Source organism: Sus scrofa, chromosome 6, assembly GCF_054392235.1.
Source record: "Sus scrofa isolate SSC_HxYL_T2T_F1_AM1 chromosome 6, Sscrofa_HxYL_maternal_Yorkshire_Landrace_v2.0, whole genome shotgun sequence".
Lineage (NCBI taxonomy): Eukaryota > Metazoa > Chordata > Mammalia > Artiodactyla > Suidae > Sus > Sus scrofa.
The window spans coordinates 71,869,777-71,891,496 of record NC_139388.1 but is presented as its reverse complement, the minus strand read 5'-3'; the positions used below and the strand labels follow the sequence as shown (position 1 = coordinate 71,891,496).

The 21,720-nt window shown below is 59.0% G+C and overlaps 1 protein-coding gene across 4 annotated transcripts in view; it reads left to right on the top strand.

Annotated features, from left to right (window-relative positions):
* PLEKHG5 (pleckstrin homology and RhoGEF domain containing G5) overlaps positions 1-21,720 on the top strand; it is a 52,507-nt gene that overhangs the window by 5,238 nt on the left and 25,549 nt on the right. The window contains exons 1-2 of one of the 4 annotated variants that reach the window (XM_084962682.1): positions 3,588-3,889; positions 17,240-17,316. In XM_084962682.1, coding sequence (XP_084818808.1) covers positions 17,293-17,316 — 24 coding nt within the window. In that variant the 5' untranslated portion in view covers positions 3,588-3,889; positions 17,240-17,292. Of the gene's footprint in view, positions 1-3,587; positions 3,890-6,256; positions 6,588-16,158; positions 16,332-17,239; positions 17,317-21,720 lie in introns of those variants that run through there. The other 3 variants (XM_084962679.1, XM_084962681.1, XM_084962680.1) reach the window with 3 other exon arrangements.

The following is a 21,720-nucleotide window of genomic DNA, read 5'->3' as shown; positions in this document are numbered from 1 at the left end:
TTCATGAAAGCAGGGACATTTTGGACTTCCTTTGTGGTGCAGCAGGTTAAGGATCCAGTGTTGTCACTACAGGGGTTCAGGTCACTGCTGTGGCATGGGTTCAATCCCTGGCCCATGAAAGTTCACATGTTGCGGGCACAACCAAAAAAAGTATTTTCAGATTTGGACTGTGCTCTTATTAGGAGGGTCAGCCATTGTCCATGGAGCAGACCCTGAGTATGGAGGCCACTCCTCCGAATTAAGTCATTTAATCCCCATGACAACTCTGGGACATAGAACTGTGAGTACCTTCCCTGGATAGATGAGGGAGCTGAGGCCCAGAGAGGCTAAGCAACTTGCCCAAGGGCACACAGCCAGCAGGAGCTAGGATCTGAACCCAGGTGCCAGACTGCATTCTGGAGGCCAACTTGGAGGGTCAAGAGAGAGGCCTGGGGGAGTTCCCACTGTGGCGCAGCAGAAATGAATCTAGGAACCATGAGGTTGCAGGTTTGATCCCTGGCCTCCATCAGTGGGTTAAGGATCCGGTGTTGCTGTGAGCTGTGGTGTAGGTCGCAGGTGTGGCTTGGATCTGGCATTGGTGTAGGTCGCAGATGCGGCTTGGATCTGGCATTGCTGTGGCTGTGGTGTAGGCTGGCAGCTGTAGCACTGATTGGACCCCTAGCCTGGGAATCTCCATATGCCGCGGGTGTGGCCCTAAAAACAAACAAACAAAAAAAGAGTGATGCCTGGGGCCCAAACAGGTTGATGGCGTCCTGAGCTGGGGCCACAGCATTCTAGCAGCAGAGCTTAGAATGGCGTGGGTGGCTCTTCCTTGGCCCTTCCTCCCCAGGGTGTGCTTGTCCCCAGGCCACGGTGGGGAGATGGGTGGGGACGATGGTCAGGCCAGATGCTGACCAGTGACTAGACCTTGCACCCCGTCTTCTCTGGGGAGTTGCCTAAGTCTGGGGGGCCTGTTGTCTGACATACCCCCACCAATACCCAGGAGAGCCCAGAAAGCGCTTCATTCCCTTTGAGGCCTGGATCAGTAACAGGCCTGAAGGACTCTGGCGTAGCAAAGCAGGGGGGCATCCAGTAAGGGAGGGGGCCCCCGAATCCCCATGGGTCAGCTCAGGCTGCTGCTGTGATGGGCAGGGAGGGCTATTTATTGACTGGACCCTGGTGGCACGTGGAACTTGGTATCTCAGCCACGGCGGGAGCAGAGTGTGGCCCAGGGCAGGGGGGCGGGGGGGATTGAGGAGACTCTGGCGCCCCCCCCACCACTTCCTGGCGGACTTGGTCAGATCTCCAGGCCCCTCTGAACCTTGCTCTGCAAGATGGGATGAACGTGAGAAAAATGGCAAGATGGTTATGCAGATTAAAGAGAAGAGCCTCGAAGGCTCTGGGTCCAGGGCCTAGCACACAGGGGGACTTGGCTAATGGCAATGTCCCTATTGTGTGCCCAGCTGGCAGCTGGAGAACAAGGACTGAGTCAGGGTCGCTGGCCAAGCGGAAGCCTCTGCTTCTGAGGGGTGCTTGTCAGAGCCCCTGGGTTAGAGTGGCACAGGCTCCCTGGAGGGGCCACAGAGGCCCAGGCTCTTCTGGGCAGGGGACAGGGCTCCCTGCTCCCCAAACCCTTCCCCTCTTTCCCGGTGACAGCTCACAGACATGCACTCTGAGTCCTGGGACAGCTTGGTTGTGTGGGCCGCTGCGGAGTTGCTACCCACTGCGGGGATGGAGCAGAAGCCCATTGCGGGGTTTTGCCCGCCTTAGTCCTGGGTTCTACAAACCCCATCCTGGGCGCTGTTACGCTTGGACATCCCAGCAGTTTCAGTCCCAGCCCCTGGGGCCCCTGAGGGTTTGAGAAAGGGCTCTGGGCCCGGAAGTATGTGGGGAGATCCCTCCTGGCATGGTGAGCTCAGCCAGCTCTGGTGGGCCCTGAGCGGGTGTCTGAGGAGAGGGCAGGGACAGGCTGTTCTCAGCCAGGTGGCCGCCGCCCAGGTTTCCCCCAGCCCCTCCCACAGTGATGGATCCACAGAGGGCTGAGCTTCAGTCCCCAGTATCCATCCTCTCGAATGGTTCACTTGTGGCAAGGGCTCTATGCCACCCATGCCAGACCCTGCTGGTCCCTCCTGCAGGTGCCAGCCCCAGGCACACTGCCTGCTGGCTGGGAGATGGTATCCGCCCCCCACAGGGGCCCCCCCAGAGGCCACCGTCAGGTTGTGGTCCTGGAGAGTCCTTGGCTGGTATGTGCTTCTGGCAGGTGGGAGCAGACTGTGCCCCTTACCTGAAGCTGGAGGTCTGGTGTGTCCTGTGTGTGTGTGTGTGTGTAAGGGGGAGGGGTGGCTAGAACACTTCTCCTCTCAGGGTTGGCCGATGGGGCAGAGGCTGGGGGGCTGGGGGCTGGGGGCTGGCTGTGCCTGCCCAGGCCCGTGTTATATAACGAGCCTCTGGCTGGCAGGCCAGGCATCATTCCTCAACAGGCTCTGCAGTCTGACCTGGGAGTACTTAAGCCTAGCACAGCCCATGAGGCTGCTTCTCACGCAAAGCTGCACAGCTGGCACTGGGCACCGCCCGGCCTCCCCACCCCCAGCCCCACAGCTGGCGCCCCCAGGCTGCCCCGGAGGGTCGAGATAGGCTTCCCCAAAGGCCGAAGGTGATGAGAGATGTGGTCACTTGCTCCTGGGGGACTCAGGGGGTCACCGAGAGTGGCAGAGGACTTCGCCTGGTGAGGGGGAAGGGCGGGACCCTTGGCAGAATGTGGGGGACCCCCGGGTCCTCATCCCCATGGGGCAAGCCCTTGCTCTCTGCTTAGCCTCATGTGAGCAGGATCTTTTGGAGACAATACAATGGCGGGCGGGGGGGCTCTCTCCTTATCCCATTTCACAGATGTGGAAACTTTAGGCTTTAGAAAGCGTCATGCCTGGAGCTACCCAGCTAGTGAGGCAGAGGCAAGGCCCTGGACCCATCCTAGTCCTTAAGGAGCTGCCCTCAGGGAGCTGGTGGGATAGGGATCAGCCAGGGCCAAAGGGGGAGGGGCATCTAGAGGGCCCAGGGACCCCTGGTCTGTGAACTCAGGAAGGGAAGGTACCCTCCAGGGCCCAGGGCCCTCTTTGCCAAGGCCTGCCAAGAAGCAGCTGGGGTGGGGTCGATGGCCAGCTTGGGCCACCTGCTCCTCTTCCTCTTTCAGCCCCTTACTCATCGCGTCTCTCTGGCCTCCTGCTCGGGCCCTCACGTGGCACTTCCCCTCTCAAGGAAACAGCTGGGTTTGCAGAGGGCTCAACCCCTCTCCCCACGTTCAAGGCAAATGACAGGCACTGGATGAAGCTGCCTCAGTCTGCATCTCCTGGTCCCTCTGCCTGTCCCAGCTCTGGTCCCTGGCTTCTGGGGTCTCCCTGCCTGGGGCCAAGGCTCCCCGTCCTGAGGGGCCTGCTGAGAGGAAGGCATGAGCCATTGGTCACCTGGCTCCCCTGGGACCATCCTGTCCAGAGACCATGAGCTTCTGGGAGGAGCCAGGCAGGAGAGGTGGGCCTGGGACTCTGGGAGGATGGGCTTCCGGCTCGGGGCCGCCCAGTCTCCCTCTGGGCCCTGGGCTCCCATCTGTGCCCTGTGACTGCATCATCAAGGGCCAGGCTGGGAAGCCTCGTAGTGAGAGCAGAGCTCTGGAGCTCACCCCGGTTTGCCCCCTTCCAGCTCTGCATGGGGGCCTGCAAGTGGCCCCTGGCCTCAGCTTCTCCATCTCCGACACGGGATAGTGCCGGCCTCATGGAGCTGATATGAGGCTTAAAGGATTTAACGCACAAAGAGTGCTCAGCGCGGCATCTGGCCCCCCAGGCCTGTCACCACACTCCCTGTCTGGGGCTGGGGACACAAGCAGATGAGACGGACCTGCTGCACCCCAGCTCTCTTGGAGGTGAGGAGAAGCCCTCTCCCCATGTTTGGAAGCAGCATCTAGCTTCCTGGTTTCCCCCAGACCCAGGAAAAGGCCCAGGTCTGTCCATCTGCCTTTGATGCCTGCCTTGGGGTGGTGGGGGCTGCTGTGTCACCCTGGGACACTGCCAGGGCCCTTTTATCAGCTGGGTGGGCCTGCTTGGACCCCCAGCCTGGTGCCTCACGCTCTCCTACTCGGGAGGATGGAGGCAAGGCCAAGGATGGGGGCCTGGATAGGAGGGGTGTGGGCGACTCTCCGTGGGAGCAGGAGGCGGACGTCAAGCAGCAGGACTGGCACGAGCCAAGGCGGGGAGGTGGGAAGCAGAAGGCACATTTGGGGACAGACAGAACCTCTGAGAGGAGGCGGTATGTGCCCTGGAGAGGGGGTAGGAGGGGCGCAGCCAGGCCTCATCGTTGTCTCTGGGCATCCGGAGCCTGAGCACAAGCGGCCCCCCAGTGGGGCCTCTGCAGGTGGGTGCAGGCAGGGGATGGGGGCTCCCTGTGTTCACCCCAAAGCTGAGGTAGGAAGACATCTCCCCCTAACCCCCCAGTGGGGCGGCTTTGGGGCTCACTGTTCTGTAACCGTAACACAGCAGAGCCCCTCCAGGCCCACATGCAGAGGGGTCTGGCCTGGATAACTGCTCAGGGACCCCTCTCCACCCTGCAGCCTTGGCTCCTGATGGGTGGGCCCTGAGAGCAGCCGTGGCTGCTGGGGATGAAGCATCTCACTTGGTCTGACACCCCCACTCTGGCCACTTGCCTGTAAACATGAGCCAGGGCTCCCCTGCCCCCCTTCCCCGCCCCCCGCCCAGACCTCATGTGGGCCCAGGTTACGTGGGTGCCAGTGATGGAGAACCATGGGGCCCGCATTTGTCTGGCCCTGGCCCCAGGCCCGAGGGGGAGGGGGAACGGGAGGGTGGGCTGGCCGGCATGTGGTTGGAATTACTTGAACTGCCTCTTGGCACCTTAGCCCTCAGCTGGGGGTCCGCAGGCTGCCTGGCCTGCTACCCCGACCACCCTCCCACCCACCACAGCCCTGGGGTGACCACCCACCCAAAAGTAGAGTCTTCTGCTGCTGGCTCCCCCTGCCTGGGCCTCGTGCTCTCCGTTGCCTGGCATCTGGTCGGGGGTGGGGATGGGGACAGCCAGCTCCACCCCCACCCGGACTAGCTCCCTTGGGACCCTGGAAGGTTGTGGAGCCACGCAGGGTCACACAGAGGAGGCTCAGCAACGTGGCAGAGGCGGGCTGGGAGGCCAAGCACGGTGCCCCTCCCCCACCCGGCCTTTTCCCCCCAGGGCGGCTGTCTGGGCCCCCAAGTGGCTTGGAAGCCAGATAGTCCTGGGTTCAAATTCAAGTTCTGCTTTTTATTAGCTGAACCCCAGTTTTCTCATCTGTGCCATGGGGATAATTCCTGCTCCTTGGGGAAAGGTGAAACCATCAGGCAGACACAGATTTCCTGCATCCGAGGGCAGCTCTCTTTCCGGGTTTTAGTTTTATTTTCCAAGTAGATAAAAATGTGCGATTTTTACAAAGGTTCAGGAGTAGTTGACTGGTGACTTTCATTTTCTGCGTAGCTGTTCTTTACTCTTCTCATGGTTCTTTTTGTGGGTGGCTCTGCCCCCACGGGCCCTTCTGACCTGCTGGCTCCCACCTCACCCTCATGCCCATGGTGCGGGGGGCTGTGATGCTCTGTCATGAGGCTCAAGGCTCTTTTCATCAGTTGAGCCTGAACAGGGCTCTGTGCATGGCACAGCCATCAGTATAGGGATGTGGAGTAGGGTGGCAGGGGTAAGTGGGCAGCCTGGTGAAGCTGGGCCAGCTCAGGGAGGAAGAGGCCCTTGGTGAGAGCCCAGAGGGCAGATTCTGGGCCTCTCCAGCTGCCTAAGGCTAAGGCCTGGCCCGTAGCTCGTGCCCTCTGACCCTTGGAGGCCTTGTCCAGGCCTCGGCTCAATGGAGTTGGGAGACACGCCTATGCTTCCTGGGGAAGGGGCCCCCGTTGGGGCAGCTGAAAACAGTGCTAGGGTCGTGCCATAGCACCCCATGGGTGCGTCCACTCCCCATTGAGAAATCCTGCAGGGCCCAGATGGACCGGGGGCTGGGGTCAGAGGTCAGGGGTGGGGGGGTCTGGAATTGCTCCTGGGGCAGCACATTTTTCTCCTCTGAAAACTTATCTTAGCAAAGAGATCACGGAACAATTGGACTCTTTTCCGGGCCTCTGCCATCCCCAGACGGCCGGCCCATCCCCTTGGTGGGGGCTCCGAGGGGGCCGGGAAGTTGAAATTTGTAAAATGTTTGTAGGAGGGGAAGAAAGGCGCTTTGTGTGGGGCCGGGGCCCTGGCCATTGGTCAGCTCCGAGGCCCCCGGCCGCTCCCAGCATGCTCCCCTCCCCGGGAGGGCCGCGCTTGCCCGCCCCGAGGCCAGCCCCAGGGTCTCTGCAGCCCCTCTGCAGCCCCTGCACCCGCTGCGTCGGGGCCTCGGGGACCCGGGTCCCCGGGGCCGCCCAGCCTCTGGCACGGGCCTGGTGGGGAGGCCTCCCCAGACGCCAGCATGTTTTTCTACTGGAAGAAGCGGGGTGCCTACGAGCTGGAGGCCCTGCCCAGTGGCCTGGCCGAGCTGGAGCTGGGGGCCGTGGAGCGCTTCTCTTGGAGTTCCACCCTGGACATCATTGAGGACCTCAGGGGTAGGTGCAGGCCCGCTTCCCCCAAGAGGGCCCTCAGAGGCTTGGACATCTGGTCTACCTGGCTGCCTTCCTGGGGCCAGAGCCTGTGGCCCATTCACTGTGCACGCGCCCCTGCCCTCCCTGACCCAACAGTTGCGTGGGACCCGGGGCCCCTCCTGAGAGCCGCTACTGTGGGGGAGAGGGGCCTGAGCACAAGGACCCTGGGGCCTCAGGGGCAGAGAGGGCAGGCCAAGGAGCCTCTCCTTCCCGAGGGGGGCTGGGCTGGGCAGCGGGGGCCCCGCAGCGAGGCTTGGAACACGGCAGTGGTGCTGTCTCCTGTCCTTCCTGGGCCCAGCCTCTGTCCTCTGCCTCCAAGATCAGGGCCATGTGGTGGGATAGGTCTTTCTGGAATGTTCATGTTCAGGCCCCAGGACACGTGTTTCTCCCATTATCCTCATTGCAGGTGAGGAAGCAGAAGCAGAGAGAGAGATTAAGCAGCTTGAGAGGCAGGACAGGTAGTGGGTGATGCTGAGCCCCGAGGCCTGGGTTTGGACATGCGGACCCGGCCACTTCCCGGATGTGAGATGTCGGGAAAGCGGAGTAAATGGGGTGATGATTCCGGGGGTGCCAGGGGCTGCCTGGAGGCCTCACTGGGCTGTCGCATGGAGCACTTCAAACCCCAAATGCCACAGGCTTTTTTTTGTTTCTGCTGCATATTTTAATTTTGTTATTTTTTTGGCCATACCCACAGCATGCAGACATTCCCAGGCCAGGGATCGAACCCACACCATAGCAGTGACAATGCAAGATCCTGAACCACTAGGTCACTAGGGAACTCCATTATTGACACATTTTATCATAGCTCAGCTAGTGAGTGGCCCAGAAAAGGGTTTGGCCACAGGCTGGCGACTCGGATTCTGTCAGGACGCTTCGGTGCCTGTGGTGGAAGCCCAGGTCCAGCCTGCAGGAGCCCACAGGGTGTGGTGACTGGAGTCTCAGTCTCTCCTCTGTTGGCCTCATCTCAGGCCCTAGGCTCGGCCACTCTGCCCCAACCCCAAGGCCACAGGCCCAGAGGAGCAGGAGCCAGGCACAGGGGTTGGCATGGAAAGTGATGGGCAGGCCTGGTGCCCACCTTGGAAAGAGACGGCAGGGGCATTTGTTCCACGCAGGAGGGCAGGCAATGCTGCTCTCAGAGGGAGAATGGATGCCTGGCGGGCATAAAGCACAGATGTCCCGCGTGTGAGCAACTACCTTCATCTGCCTGTCCCTTTGGCCAAAGTGGACAAGGGGCAGGTGGCTGCTTGGCAGGGCGGGGTGGGCAGGGTGCCCAGCTGGGCCCCAGGAGCACTGGCACCTGTGCAGGAGGCTGATGGGTGGGGAGCCCATGATGCTGGGCAGGGCGTGGAGCAGGGGGAGGCAAGAGGATGGCACGGGGGAGGCACTGGCCAGCCTGGTGGAAAGCGCCCCTTCTCTTTCAGCCTGGCGCCCTTCTGGAACCAGAGAATGGGTTGGGGGAAGGGGCCTGGGGAGCGGGCTGAGTCCTGTTTGCTTCATCTGGCAGGTTCCTGTCTATCAATGTGGGAAGGCAGCTGAGGTCCAGCCTGAGGTCACTCGGCCAGTCCCAGACATAAGCTAGGGAGGCTGAGCCAGGGCCGAGTCCCCCTGCTGTTATCTGTCCTCTACATTTTAGTCACTTCGAGGCACGTGTCACCCCTCCCCAGGGCTTTGGAGCAACTTCTGTGAAGCCTGCCCCACCCCCACCCCACCCCACCCCTCTTCTCCCCAGCTGTCTCCCCAGGCAGGGCAGTCCCTGCCAGCTCTGGGCCCCACAAGCCAGGGCCCAGTGATCCACTGCTTCCAGCTCTGTGGCCCCACAGCTAACATTTAGCTGCCTTGGCTGCTGGCATCTTCATGCCCACACTTTGGAGACAGAGACGATTCCTTGGTACCCCCTTCCTTCTGGAAGGCAAGGCTCAGTGGGGTCAAAAGCGATGGCACCCAGACACACAGGCTCTCAGCCTCGGAGCCCCAAGACCAGTCCTTGCCCACCCTCAGGTCCCCGTGCCAGACCCCGGCTGGGAAAGAGGCCCCGGCACGGAGTGGGTGGGTCGCAGCGCGTGAGCAGGCCCCGGGGGTGAGTGGGAGAGCCGGGCACACAGCTGTCTGTGTGGGCTCTGTCCTCTGCAGCCAGCCAGCCCTTGGCCAGGGCCCATCAAGGGTGGGTGGTGGGCCCTGGGGCAGCCCGGCCCCGAGATGGGGTGGGGCTCATGCACGGAGCATGACTGCCCTGAGCCAGAATCTCACACCAGCCTCTCCGTCCCGCTCCCATTCCTCCCTTGGCCACTCTCAGTTCCTCTCAGGAGCCTCAGGAGGAAGCCCGTGGTGGCCAAGGAGCAGGTGCCCACAGCAGCCTCGGCCAGAGGAAGTAGCTGGCCGGCTCCGGGCCCGAGTGCAGAAACTTTCCAGACAGTTTCTCTGGCCCCAGAAAGGAACCCTGAATGTGCCCTCTCACTTCTTCTTACCGAGCCCAAGGCACGGGGGTGGGCAGGGCAGCAGTTGGGGTCTCTAGGCCCCCGGGGACAATGCCATCCCGTGGTTCTGGGCTGTAGGCAGGGGCAGCATCAGAGGCCATGGTCCATGCTCCCTCGTCCAGCTGGGTCCCCTCTTGACTGTCTGACCCCAAAACACCTCATGGGGCTTTGGGAGGGGATCACATTTCTTTCCAGGCCACCCATGATGGTCTGGGGGAGGGAGTGGCAGATGCTTCCTGGGGTCAGCAGCCGTTTGCCTGGAACATGCTCCTCGGCTCTGGGGCTGGTTTGGGTCAAATTCTGCCCTTCTGCAGGCTGCCCTGGTGACACGGGTTCAAGTCTAGCACAGCCCACGGCAGGTGGCCAACCACAGACAAGCTCCTTGGAGGGCAGGGCGTCTGAGGCCACAGCTGCTTCCTGGGAGGGGCAGCCTTTGCGTGGCCAGGCCTAGGCTGGGAGGTGGTGGGCAGGGAAGCCCTGCCTTCTTGAGGCAGAAGGATTCATGGGAGGGGGCTCATAGGTGAGGGGCTCCCCCAGGGAATATCATGGATTGTTTCTCCTACACTGTCTCAGCCTGGAGCCAGCTGGGAAAGGGGGCACGTAGGTGACAATGGGGAGGATCCATTCATGTGTGTCAAGCACCCGACTGCCAGGTACCCCTGGGGCATTGTGGGGGCGGTGTTGTCTAATGGTCAGAAGTGCAGACCTGGAGTCTCATGGATCTCGGCTCATGTCCCAGCCTCATGGCTCCCTGGGCAAGCGGCCCCACCTCAAGCCTCAATTTCCTCATTTATCAAATAGGCATTATCATCATACTGCCCCCTCTTAACTGTGCAGAACAATATGCTATGCCACAGAACTTTCTTTTTTTTTTTTTTTTTTCGCCTTTTCTAGGGTCGCACCCGCAACATATGGAGGTTCCCAGGCTAGGGGTCTAATTGGAGTTGTAGCCGCTGACCTACGCCAGAGCCACAGCAACGTGGGATCCGAGCCGCGTCTGCGACCTACACCACAGCTCACAGCAACGCTGGATCGTTAACCCACTGAGCAAAGCCAGGGATCGAACCTGCAACCTCATGGTTCCTAGTCGGATTCGTTAACCACTGTGCCACGACGGGAACTCCCCCACAGAACTTTCATCAGTTAAAACTTTTCACTAGCCACATTAAAAAAAACAAGTGAAAACTACAAACAAGCCAGTGAAATTATTATTAAAATTTTAGAGTTCCCATTGTGGCTCAGTGGGTTAAGAGCCAAACATAGCATCTGTGAGGATGTGGGTTCGATCCCTGGCCTCACTCAGTGGGTTACAGATCCAGCATTGCCACAAGCTGCAGTGCAGGTTGCAGATGGGACTCAGATCCAGCATTGCTGTGGCTGTGGTGTAGGCCTACAGCTGCAGCTCCAATTCAGCTCCTAGTCTGGGAACGTCCATATGCCACAGGTGTAGCCATAAAAAGAAAATACATACATATATATATATATATATATTATTTAACTCAATATACTCCCAAAACATTACCATTTCAGAGTTTCTGTCACGTGTAATGGGTTAAGAACCAAACATAGTATCTGTGAGGATGTGGCTTCGATCACTGGGTGTTACTGTGAGCTGCGGTATAGGTTGCAGATGCAGCTCAGATCCCGCGTTGCTGTGGCTGTGGTGTAGGCCGGCAGCTGCAGCTCCGATTCAACCCCTAGCCTGGGAACTTCCATATGACATGGGTGCAGCCCTAAAAAAAAAAAAAAAAACAAAAAAAACAAAAACCTTACCATTTCAATATATAATCTGTATAAAAAATCATAAATGAGATTTTTTTTTTTGGCCAGGCCCAGAGCATGTGAAAACTTGGGCCAGAGTTGGAACTGCAGTGACAACCCTGGATCCTTAACCCGCTGTGCCATAGACAACTCCATCAATGAGATTTTGCATTCTCTTCTCTCTCTCTTTTTTTCTTTTTTTTTTTTTTTTGCATGAAATCTTCCAAATCTGCTGTGTATTTCACATGCACAGCGCATGTCCGTTTGAACTAGCCCCATCGCACATGCTCAGTCGCTAGAGTGGTCAGCCTCTGGCCTTTGGGGTCAGATCAGGCAGCAGAGGGTTTGACGGTGAAATGAGACCAGCTGTGGAAAGCCGAGAGGGGCCGGCAGGTCCTCCGTCAGAGCTACAGTTATTGACAGTTGTTTCCAGAGCGATCTGGTGGGGAAGAGAGGCCCAAAGTAACAGGTGAATTCTAAGGCCCATCTCAGGCCAGTGGGATCAAGGAAGGAGAGACTGACCTGGAATTTGGATAGGATGAGATAGAGAGGCCTTCTGGAAGGTCCCTGCACTTGACGTGGGCCTTAGACAGTAAGCAGGATATCAGTAGACCGTAGACAGCAATGGGAAGAATGTGGCAGGGGACAGAGGAACAGAACCAAGAAGGGCTGGGCTGGGGTCAGAAGCTCGTTTCGCTCCCAGGGGAGGCGGTGAGTGTGGGGGCTGGGGTGAGGCGATAGGGAGTGGTGGGGACTGCGGAGGCTGGAAGAGAGTGTGCTGGTCTCAGGCAGACACAACTTGGGGGCTGGAGCCATTAGGAATATGGGTCTAGAGCCGCCAGGCTCCTCGGGTTTGTCCGTAGAAGCCAGAAATCTGGATTTTTATGTGAAATCTGACTTTTCAAAGTTGGCAACCAATTCAAATTCTTTTGAAGCACTGTGCTCAGCCAAACAAAACATGTCTGCCGGCCGGCTTCTGCCCAGGCGCCCCGTCGGCCAGTTGTGGTAGGGATCGTGTTGGAGGAGACACAGAACCGGCATCCTGTGACTAAGACCAAGGCGGGGGGGGGGGGGGGCTGGCGCGTGGGCTTGTCTGCTGGCCGAGGGGCCCTGGCTTTCCCCAGGATGGTGGGAGCCGCAGGGGCCTGAGGAGGCCGGAAGGGCAGCCAGTCTGTTTCAGACCCAGAGAGACAGCCTTGGGCACCCTGGGGTGGGGGTAAATTCAGCGTTCTGGGTCTACCTGGGGCTGGCTGAGGGCCAGCCGGCAGACCCCTGCTGCATCTGACCCAAGTCAGAGGGGCTCTACAGGATGGGGACCCTGCGGGGAGCAAGGGCGGGATCCCCAGGAGCTGCCCCAAGTTCACAGAGCCACTTCCTCCTCTGCCTCACTGCTCCAGGGCCGTCTCCCTGACCAGCTGCTACCCAAAAAGCTCGGGACTCTGGGGCCCAATGGGCATTGCCCATCTCCATTCAAATTCTCTAGAGAGCTGGAGTTCCCACTGCGGCTCAGCAGGTTAAGAAGCTGACTAGTATCCACGAGGATGTGGGTTCGATCTCTGGCCTCGCTCAGCGCGTTAAGGGATCTGGCATTGCCTCCAGCTGTGGTGTAGGACACGCAGATGGGCTCAGATCCTGCATTGCTGTGCCTGTGGGGTAGGCCGGCAGCTGTAGCTCTGATTCGACACCTAGCCTGGGAACCTCCATATGCCATGTGTGCAACCCTAAAAAAAAAAAAAAAAAAAAGAGAGAGAGAGCTGGAGTTCCCATTGTGGCTTGGTGGGTTAAGAACCTGACTAGTCTCCATGAGGATGTAGGTTTGATCCCTGGCCTTGCTCAGTAGGTTAAAGGACCCAGTATTGCCTTGAGCTGCAGTGTAGGTCACAGATGTGGCTCGGATCTGGCATTGCTGTGGCTGTGGTGTAGGCCGGCAGCTGCAACTCGATGCAACCCCTAGCCTGGGAACTTCAATATGCCGCAGATACGGCCCTAAAAACAACAACAAAAAAACTCTCAAGACAGCAAATCTAACTCTGCTGGGCCAGGTGGCCCCCTCTGACCCAATAGACTATGTCTGTGGTATGATACCATGTCCTTACTGGGCCCACGCTTTCTGCAGGGCTGGAAGTGGAGCAACTTGCTAGAGGGGAGCCCATGGCAGGCCTGGGATGGGGACAGACTGTTCCAGTCAGTGCCTAGTTCCTCCCCAGCCCCCAGAGGCCCCTCTCCTGGCCCTGAGAGCCATCAGAATCCTCAGTGATTTTCCTGTGTTTGGAGTCTCTGGGGAGACAAGCAGGCCCACAGTCCCTGGGAGGTTGTAGCTTTAGTGCGGAGAGCAGGAAAACTAGATTCCAGAGGGGTTAGGACCACGAAGGGAACGGGTGTCTGCAAAGCGGATTGAGCACCTTGATGGAGTTGAAACCAGGCGGGGCGGGCATTATAGGCCAGAGATGTCAGCCAGGTAGAACTCCAGGGCTTGGAAGAACCGGTGCCAAGAGCTCCAGAACCCAAAACTGCCCCACAGCAGCCGAGGGGAGTCTGGCCCTGCGGTGGCAGTGGCCTGGAGCAGTCATGGCAGGACCCAGAGAGCTGGCAAGGCAGCTCCAGGACCCTGAGGTGGAGGAAGTAGCCCAGGGCCTACAGAATTTAGGACCAGAGTCTACAAGTCTTTTTTTTTTTTCTTTCCTTTTCGGCCACCCCATGGCATATGCAGTTCCTGGGCCAGGGATCCGAACTGAGCTGCAGTTGCAACCTACACCACAGCTGCAGCAACGCTGGATCCTTAACCCACTGTGCCGGGCCAGGGATCGAATCTGTGTCCCTGCGCAGCAGAGAGGCTGCCAATCCCACTGGGCCACAGCGAGAACTCCCAGAAATCTTGTTAGAACCCAATGCCAGGCCCTAGTTGTGGGAACACAGGGACTGAGCGTTACCAGCAGACCTCATCTGGCTGTGTTCCCCAGTCTCAGGTAGGGTGCATGGGAAACTCCCCAAAGCCGGCTGAGATCTCCAGGTCCCTGGAGACCATGACGGCAGAGCGGATACTGCTGGGCGGTAGAGAAGACCCCTGCTTCCCACCCCACCCTCGAGGCAGCTGCATCCTGGCAGGCAGGGCCGGGACAGGGCCAGAGGGACTGCTGACCCCGGGGACCTGGTCAGGGTCCTCATAGGGCCATCTCCCATCTCAGCTGCCCCTGCCTCCGGGCTAGATGCAGGACAGGTGTCACTGGCCCTTCATGCGGCTGAGGAAGCGGAGATTCCGAGAGGGGAATCGGAACTGTGTGATTCTCAGAGCTCCTCAGTGGCCTAGTGGTTAAGGATCTGGTGTTGTCACTGCTGTGGCTCCAGCCACGGCTGTGGTGTGGGTTTGATCCCTGGCATGGGAACTTCCGCATACCCCAGGTGTGGCCAAAAAAATAAAGAACTGTGGGATTTTAGGAACTGGGTGAGTCGGGGCCGTCCTGAGAATTAGTGGGGGGCAGACAGACATGGGGCGCTTCTCAGAAGCCCAGGTCCACGTTGCCCAAAGGGTCTTCTGGGGGTCACTGTGTCATGGCTTCCCTCTCGGCCTGGAGGTTTCAGGATGTTGTATGAGGGCCGCATGCAGCTGCTCCCACACCCAGCCTCCCGGCCAAGACACCTCACATGTGCAGCTTTCCAAAGGGCCTTGCCTTCTGCCAGGCCCCTCGTGAAGTCCTCAAGGCTTGTCAAGGTCACCTTGGGTCTCCAGGGCTCAACTCAGGGCTAGGTACATGAACGGCCCTCAGAGGACCCTGGCTGTGTGCTTGTTGAGCGAATCCAGAGATCTGTCACAGCTTCCTCCACAGAGAGTCCTTGAGGGCAGGGACTGGATTCTGGTCACTTGTGAGTCCCCAGGGCCAGCCCTTGAAAGGGGTACATGTAGAAAGTCAGGCAGTCTACTCTGGCTAGAGAAGGGGCCGGGGGAGCCTTTGGGAGAGAGACGGGGCCCCATGGGAAACTGGACCGTCCATACCTGGGTCTGATCTACCCAGACCCTCCCAGCACCAACCTGCTGCAGGTGCAAAGGGGTCTAGACAGGCTCAGGACCACTCTGGGGGCGTCTTGGCCACCTCCCCGAGGCTCCTTTTCTGTAGTGCAAAGTGTGTTGTAACCATTAAAAGGCTGTCCGAGCAGCTTGTGACGCCATTTACATAAAGCACAAGACCAGGCAAAACTAACCGGAACAGAAGCCAGGACAACATCCGCTCAGTGGATGCTCCCCAGCGGAGACTTCCGCAGAGTAGCTGGTGATGCTCTCCTTCTTTTTTTTTTTTTTTTTTAATATATATTTTTTTTACTTTTTTTTTTTTTTTTTTGTCTTTTTGCTATTTCTTGGGCCACTGCAGCGGCATATGGAGGTTCCCAGGCTAAGGGTCAAATCGGAGCTGTAGCCACCGGCCTACACCAGAGCCACAGCAACGTGGGATCCGAGCCGCATCTGCAACCTACACCACAGCTCACGGCAACGCCAGATCGTTAACCCACTGAGCAAGGGCAGGGACCGAACCCGCGACCTCATGGTTCCTAGTCGGATTCGTTAACCACTGCACCACGACGGGAACTCCGATGCTCTCCTTCTTAATCTGGGTGCAGGTTATTCTGCAAAAATAATGTTTAATGAAAATGCACGGAGCTGTGTACTCGAGAAAGCTGCACTTTCTGTACGTATTTATTTTACACTTCCACAAAATTAAAAAAAAATGCTAACCAACACGGGAGATGAAGAGTAATAAAACCACAGGAGCCACCAAGCCCACTCCATTTATGGAGCCCTTACCTCCATCCGTGACAGCATCTCTGTATGGGAGGGCGGGGGGGGGGGGGGGGCCTCTGCTGGGGGTGGGAGTCCAAGGGCGCAGGGAGCTGTCCTGATCTTCCTTCTTAATTTCAAGAATGCACCATTTCCGCTTAGATGGGTATCTTTCTGATAAGGAGAAATAGCGAAGTTGTCTAAAATGTCTTCAATCTCACTTCCCAGGAGATTTGAGAAGATGTCTCCCCACCACATCAAAAACAGCGGTGCTCTCATCAGAGGTGGCAGGGAGGCTGAGGGAGCTGGGGGGCGAGGGATGGTCTTTGGTCGCACCCACGACTTTTCAGAGAGGAGGAGGAGGCCCCAGATGGGGGAGGAGAGTGGGTCGCGTCTTCCTGGCAGATGCCCCACGTGTCCGCGTGCAGGCTCTGCCCAGCCGGGATCCGGGCTGGGGGCGCGGAGGGCGGGGCGAGGGGAGTGGAGTCCCGCCCTCGTGGGCGGAGCCTCCCATCGGCTCCTCCCCCCGCCCACCTGCCCCCGCCCCGCCTCTCGCCGCCGAGGGTCCCGCGGCCGCGGCGCTCCGGCCTTTCCCCCGGCACCCGGCCGGCGCCCGCCCCCAGCCGCCGTCGCGCTCGCCCCGGGCCGGCCCGCGGCGCCCCCCGCTACGCTCGTGGCCCCGGCAGCCCGGCGCCTCCTCCATGGGTGAGTGCGGGCCCCCGGCCCGGCCCCGCCATGCAGACCGGCGGGCCTGGCCGCCTCCGCGCCGGCTTGGGGAGGGGCGCGGGCGAGGGGCATCGCGGGCCCGCTGGGGAGTTCTGGGGTACGGGGGAGACCCGTGTGGGGGGCAGGGCCTGCCCCTTCTCGGCAGGCGGGGGCTTAGCCCGCTCCCTCCTCCAGGGAAGGCCTGCTCAAGGTGGGAGGTAGACGCCGGTCTCAGGGCTGCGGGGGTCCACACCTTGCCCCCGTGTCGGGGCACGCTGCAGCACCCCTTCCCCTGGCTCTGCAAGCTGGCCGGGCGGGCAGCCTCTTAGGCCCCCTTCCCTGCCCCCTCTTCTGCTGCGCCCCAGGAAGAGAGGTGGCTTGGAAGCGGCCAAATTCTGGGATGGGCAGCAGATAAGGGGGACCACTCGGGGCTTTTGCGGGGTTGGGTGTGTGAACCTCCATAGAGGCAGCGAGGTGGAGGGCAGGGGTCGGTAGAGATCTTGGACCCCTGGAGTCTCCCTTCCCCTAGCAGTCCTGCAGGGATCCCCCAGGAAACCTGGGGCCCCAAGGTCAATGAGGGCCCCCACCACATACACACACACACTAATGGGACAGAGAGGGGGCAGCTTATTTCTAAAGACATTTTCTCCCCGTGGAATCTGGATAATTTCCCTGGGGAGCTGCAACAAGAAAAGGGCTCTGAAAACAGATTCCCTTGCAGATAAGTTGGCATTTAAAAGAGAAAGGGACACTGACCTCCTTTGAAGGGTGCATTGAGGAGACAGCCCCACCCATCCTCTGATGGGGAGGCTACTGGGGTCCCCCCGGGGGGCCTGGGTGCCCCCACCTTGGCCGCGCCCTCCCTGGGCCCCACCCAAATGGTAACTGTCTGTCCCTCTCCTTTGCAGAAGACCGGAGCCTGGCCGAAGAGAAGGGGCTGCACTGTCAGAACCCCGACTGCATGGACAAGGGGCGGGCGGCCAAGGTAGGGAGGCTGGAGGGCCTGGGGGTAGAGGGGACAGGGCTCTAACCATCCTCTATCCAGGCCTGATAATCACGGGGCTGGCAAGGATGCCGCTGGCTTGGCCACAGTGTCATTTGGGTTCAGAGCTGGGCAGTGCCACAGGGTAGCAGGTCTAAGAGACAGAGGAGCTGACCCTGGCTCAGAAATGGCGGAGCATGATGTGGGGGAGCTTCCCCAAGGTTAGCAGGAACAGGGGTGCCCAAAGCCCTTTCCTGCACTGTGGTCCCTACAGCCCTGAGGTGACAGGAGCTGCAGCTCCATGTCACAGATGAGGAAGCTGAAAATCAGCAAGAGGAACACCCCCTCTCTCCCCTCTCCCCAGCAAGGTTCTATTCCAGTGCCCAACGGGCATCCTTCCTGGGCACCAGGCCATACCTCAGGCCTGGGCATAGGTCAGGGACACTTTGGGACAATGACTGTGGGCCTGGGGATGACAAGCTGGAAGAAGGGACAAACTAGCCTTGGAGTGCCAGGGCTTGGGAGCTAGGGGCAGGCAAGAGGACTAAGGATAAAAATGACAGCGGGGCCACTTCTGCCTGCTACGTGCTGGGTTCTGTGTCTCACGTGCTGCTTGTGGCAGCTCTGCCAGGAAGGCATTGTCGCCCTGTTTCCCAGATGAAGATACCAAGGTTCAGAGAGGTCCTGTGACTTGGCTGAGGCTCCATAGCTCATGAGAGCCCGAGCCAGGGTTTGAACCCAGGTTCGGCCCCTCCCAGCACGCCTTTGAGTAATAATCGTCCTAACTGCCAAGCTTCAGTGTGTCAGGCCCAGGCGCTAAGGACTCTGTCTCCCCGCTCCGGCTTCTGACATCTGTCCTATCATTATTCTCATTTATAGCTGAGGAGACTGAGGCTCCGAGAGGTGGTGGCTCCCCTAAGAACACATCACTAGGATGTGGGAGAGCTGAGATTTGAACCAGAACCTAGATCTGTGAGCTCTCTGAGCCCTGTTTCCAACCATGTGTAGCTCAGTTCTGCCAGCTGCAGATTAAAAATGCCATCCCGGTACCCCTCCACCCAGACACTTGCGCTTACATTCTGCCCAGGAAGACCATGGCTAGAAGGAACGGGAGGCCTGTTCTGGGGGCGGGCATTGGAGGGGGAGGCGTTCCGTTGCCGTGGTCACCGGGCAAGGGGGCGGCGGTGATGTCAGTTGCAGTCTGCTGGCACGGATGGTGCCTGGCATTGGGGCTGTGGTGTTGGCTGGTTGCTCTCACCCAGATGGGATTCCTGGCAACAAACTACTCTCAGGTACCCCCAGCGTACATCCTGCCAGGGGTCTGCAAAGCCTTGGGACCTCTGCCTGACCCAGAGGTGTGGCAAAGGGAGCCAGGCCCCACTGTCCCAGCCTCTTCTGTGGGCCACTGCTCCTGGGCCAGGCCCTCGAGCTGCTGCAGGAAGGGGCAGGAGTGAGGCCTGTGAGATGAGAGCTGGTGCCAGAGCTCATGTGGGCCCTCAGCAGCCTCCAGGTCCCAGCCCCAGCCTGACCCTGGGCTGCCTGAAACGCAGCACGGCTGATGTTGACGTCAGCAGCCAGAGGGTCACCCAGCCTGCAGAGGGGAGAGCCTGAGCCCCTTCACTGGTAGGACCCACTTTGGGATTGGTGACACAGACCAGACTTCAGGGACAAGGATGCCTGGGCAATCAGAGGCAGAAGGACCAGTCAGGGAGGACATCCTGGAGGAGGTGCCCTCTGGAGGATGCAAAAATGTAGACAGCAGAGCAGAAGGCATAAGCAGTCCAGGGAGGGGGAACTGCCACAGGCGGAAGGGCAGAGGCAGGGACGAAGGGGCGACAGGCAGGTCTGGCCGAGGGTATGAGCAGGCTGGGGCAGAGGGTGACCAGAGGTGAATGACGCTTGGGTTTGGTGAGAAAAGGAGCAAAGAACATCCTATTGTTTGTAATAATAATAACCAGCACTGAATGAACATGTTTATGTGCCAAGCAGGTTGTTAGGCCCTCATGCTTGGCTCACTGAATCCTCAAGAGAACCTCAGAAGAAAAGCATTACTAGCGTTCCCTGGTGCCCCAGCAGTTAAGAATCTGGCATTGTCTCTGCTGTGGGCCACGGATGTGGCTCGGGTTCGATCCCTGGCCCAGGAACTTCAAATGCCACAGGGTGCAGCGAAGAAAAAACAAAGAAAGAAAAGCACTATTCTTCTTCCCATGCGAAATGTAGGGAAACTGAGGCTCAGAGAGATGAAAGAACTTTTGCCAGCATGAGTGGCAAAGCTTGGCCTGGAGTGGGTTGGAGGCTGTCTTTCCTCCTCTCCTCCCAGCCATACTAGGAAGCTAGCAGGATATGACTAGCTTTTTTTTTTTTTGAGTTCCCAGGCCAGGGATCAGATCTGAACCGCAGTTGCACCCTAAGCCACAGCTGCGGCAACGCTAGATCCTTAACCCACTGTGCCGGGCTGGGGATCAAACCTGCGTCCCCGTGCTCCCAAGACACCACTGATCCCATTGTGCCACAGCGGGAACTCCAGGATACGACCAGCTTTTGGAAGGAGATGACATCATTCACGCACCAAGTCAGCTTTAAGCACTTGCTGTGCCAGGCCCTGGGAATCTCCAGGGAACAAAGATCCTGCCCTCCTGGAGCTGCATCCCAGCCCCACCGGGAGGAGGAGGGAGGTGGGGACTCGGTTTGTCACGATGGGGAAGGGCCCTCTTCCAACAGGGATGGACCCTTCCGCTTCTGGGCCCACCCCTGAGGTTCTCTTTGAGCCTCTCTTGGATGTTGGGGCTTCTGAGATGAATCAGCCACCCCACCCCTACCTCCTGTCCCTGGAGTTCCCTCCGAGGAGGGGGATAACCAGGATGGGCTCCCTGGAGGAGGCCATTGGTGTCCAGAGAAATGAGGTAATGAGATGGAAGAAAGCTGAGTGAGCAGGGAGGGATGCTGGCCTGTAAGGAGGAAGCGGGGCTCAGGGGATGGGGAGAGGAGGCAAAGCTGAACAGGGACTCCCTGATGTCCAGGTGAGGTGTCTGGACTCCCTGCCTGGGGGACCACAGGAGCGAAGTGAGGTCCCTCCCCTTCCCCAGGATGCAGGTGTATAGAGTAGCCCACACCTGTGAACTCCAGGATCAAAGTCCACCCCTTTCCAGCTGTGTGACCTTGGGCAAGTCCCTGTACCTCTCTGTGTCTCAGTTTCCTCGTGTGGAAACTGGGGCGTCTAGAGTTAAGACGGGAATGAAAAGAGAGTTCCAATATGAAGTACTTAGGACAGAGCATGGCACGCTGTGATCATGTGCTCATCGACCGTGGAGGGGGGAGAGACAGACCCCTAGGCTTGGAGGCCCCCCCCCCCCCCGCTTGCCGAACCAAGATCTGAGACCTCTCTGGATTCCATCCCAGACCCCAGCTGCCACCACCCAGCCAGACAAATGCTTATTGCACATCTATCCTGTTCCCAGGGCAGGTGTCCTGTCATGATGGTGTCACGGTGACACGATGGGTGTCCCTGTCCTCCTGCCAGTTAACCACAGGACAGACCCTGGGCCGCCTTGAGCTGGGCACTCTGGTGACGGTCTGTACAGCGCACCTCAGGTCACAAGGGGACATGGAGGAGGGCTGACACTGGCCTGTGTGACCACATTTGAGGAGACAGAAAACTTGGGTTGTTTATTCTGGAGATGGGACCCTCAGGGCCCTGTCCTCAAAGCTAATCACTCTAGCGGCCATCATTTATTTAGCACCTACCCATGTGTGCGTGGCCCTGCTTTAGTGCTTCACCGCAGAAGCCTGGTTTTCACACCCACCCGTGCAGCAGGGGCCACCCCTTCTCCATGTTAGAGACAGGACACTGAGAAGCAGGCAAGGCTAGGACTCAACCAGGTCCTCAGAGCCACCCATTTCTAAGGACCTGTCAGGAGGAAAGGGAGGTGAGTTTTTCTGCTTGGCTCCCAAAGGGCCCTGGCAGGGAGGTGAGCTTCGGTGCAGTAAAGGCAAGCGTTTCCAAGCTATTCCCTGGGGTGTAGGTAATGAGCGCCCCATCCCTAGAGGTATTTAAGCAGGGAGTGTGGAGCTTGGATTTGATGATTTCAGCCTAACAGTGGACTGTGAGCTGGCAGGGATGAGTCAGGAGAGGCGGTGTGCGTGTCTAGGGAGGGGCCGTCAGATGAAGAGCAGGGGACACAGGGCAGAGGAAGGGGTGGACCTGAGATCCTTGAGGAGGAAGAATGGGCAGGATGTAGTGAATAATGCCGGAGGGAGTCACCTAGTCTCCCGGGCATTGCTTTGAGGGTAAGAGGTAGGAGGCCGCGGTGCCCTAGGGAATGGCCAGATTCTGAGGCTCTCTGGAAGTAACTGGTCCTTTGAGATGCTGGTCAGCTGTAGACAGAGGCAGTCCAGCGTGTAGCTGGA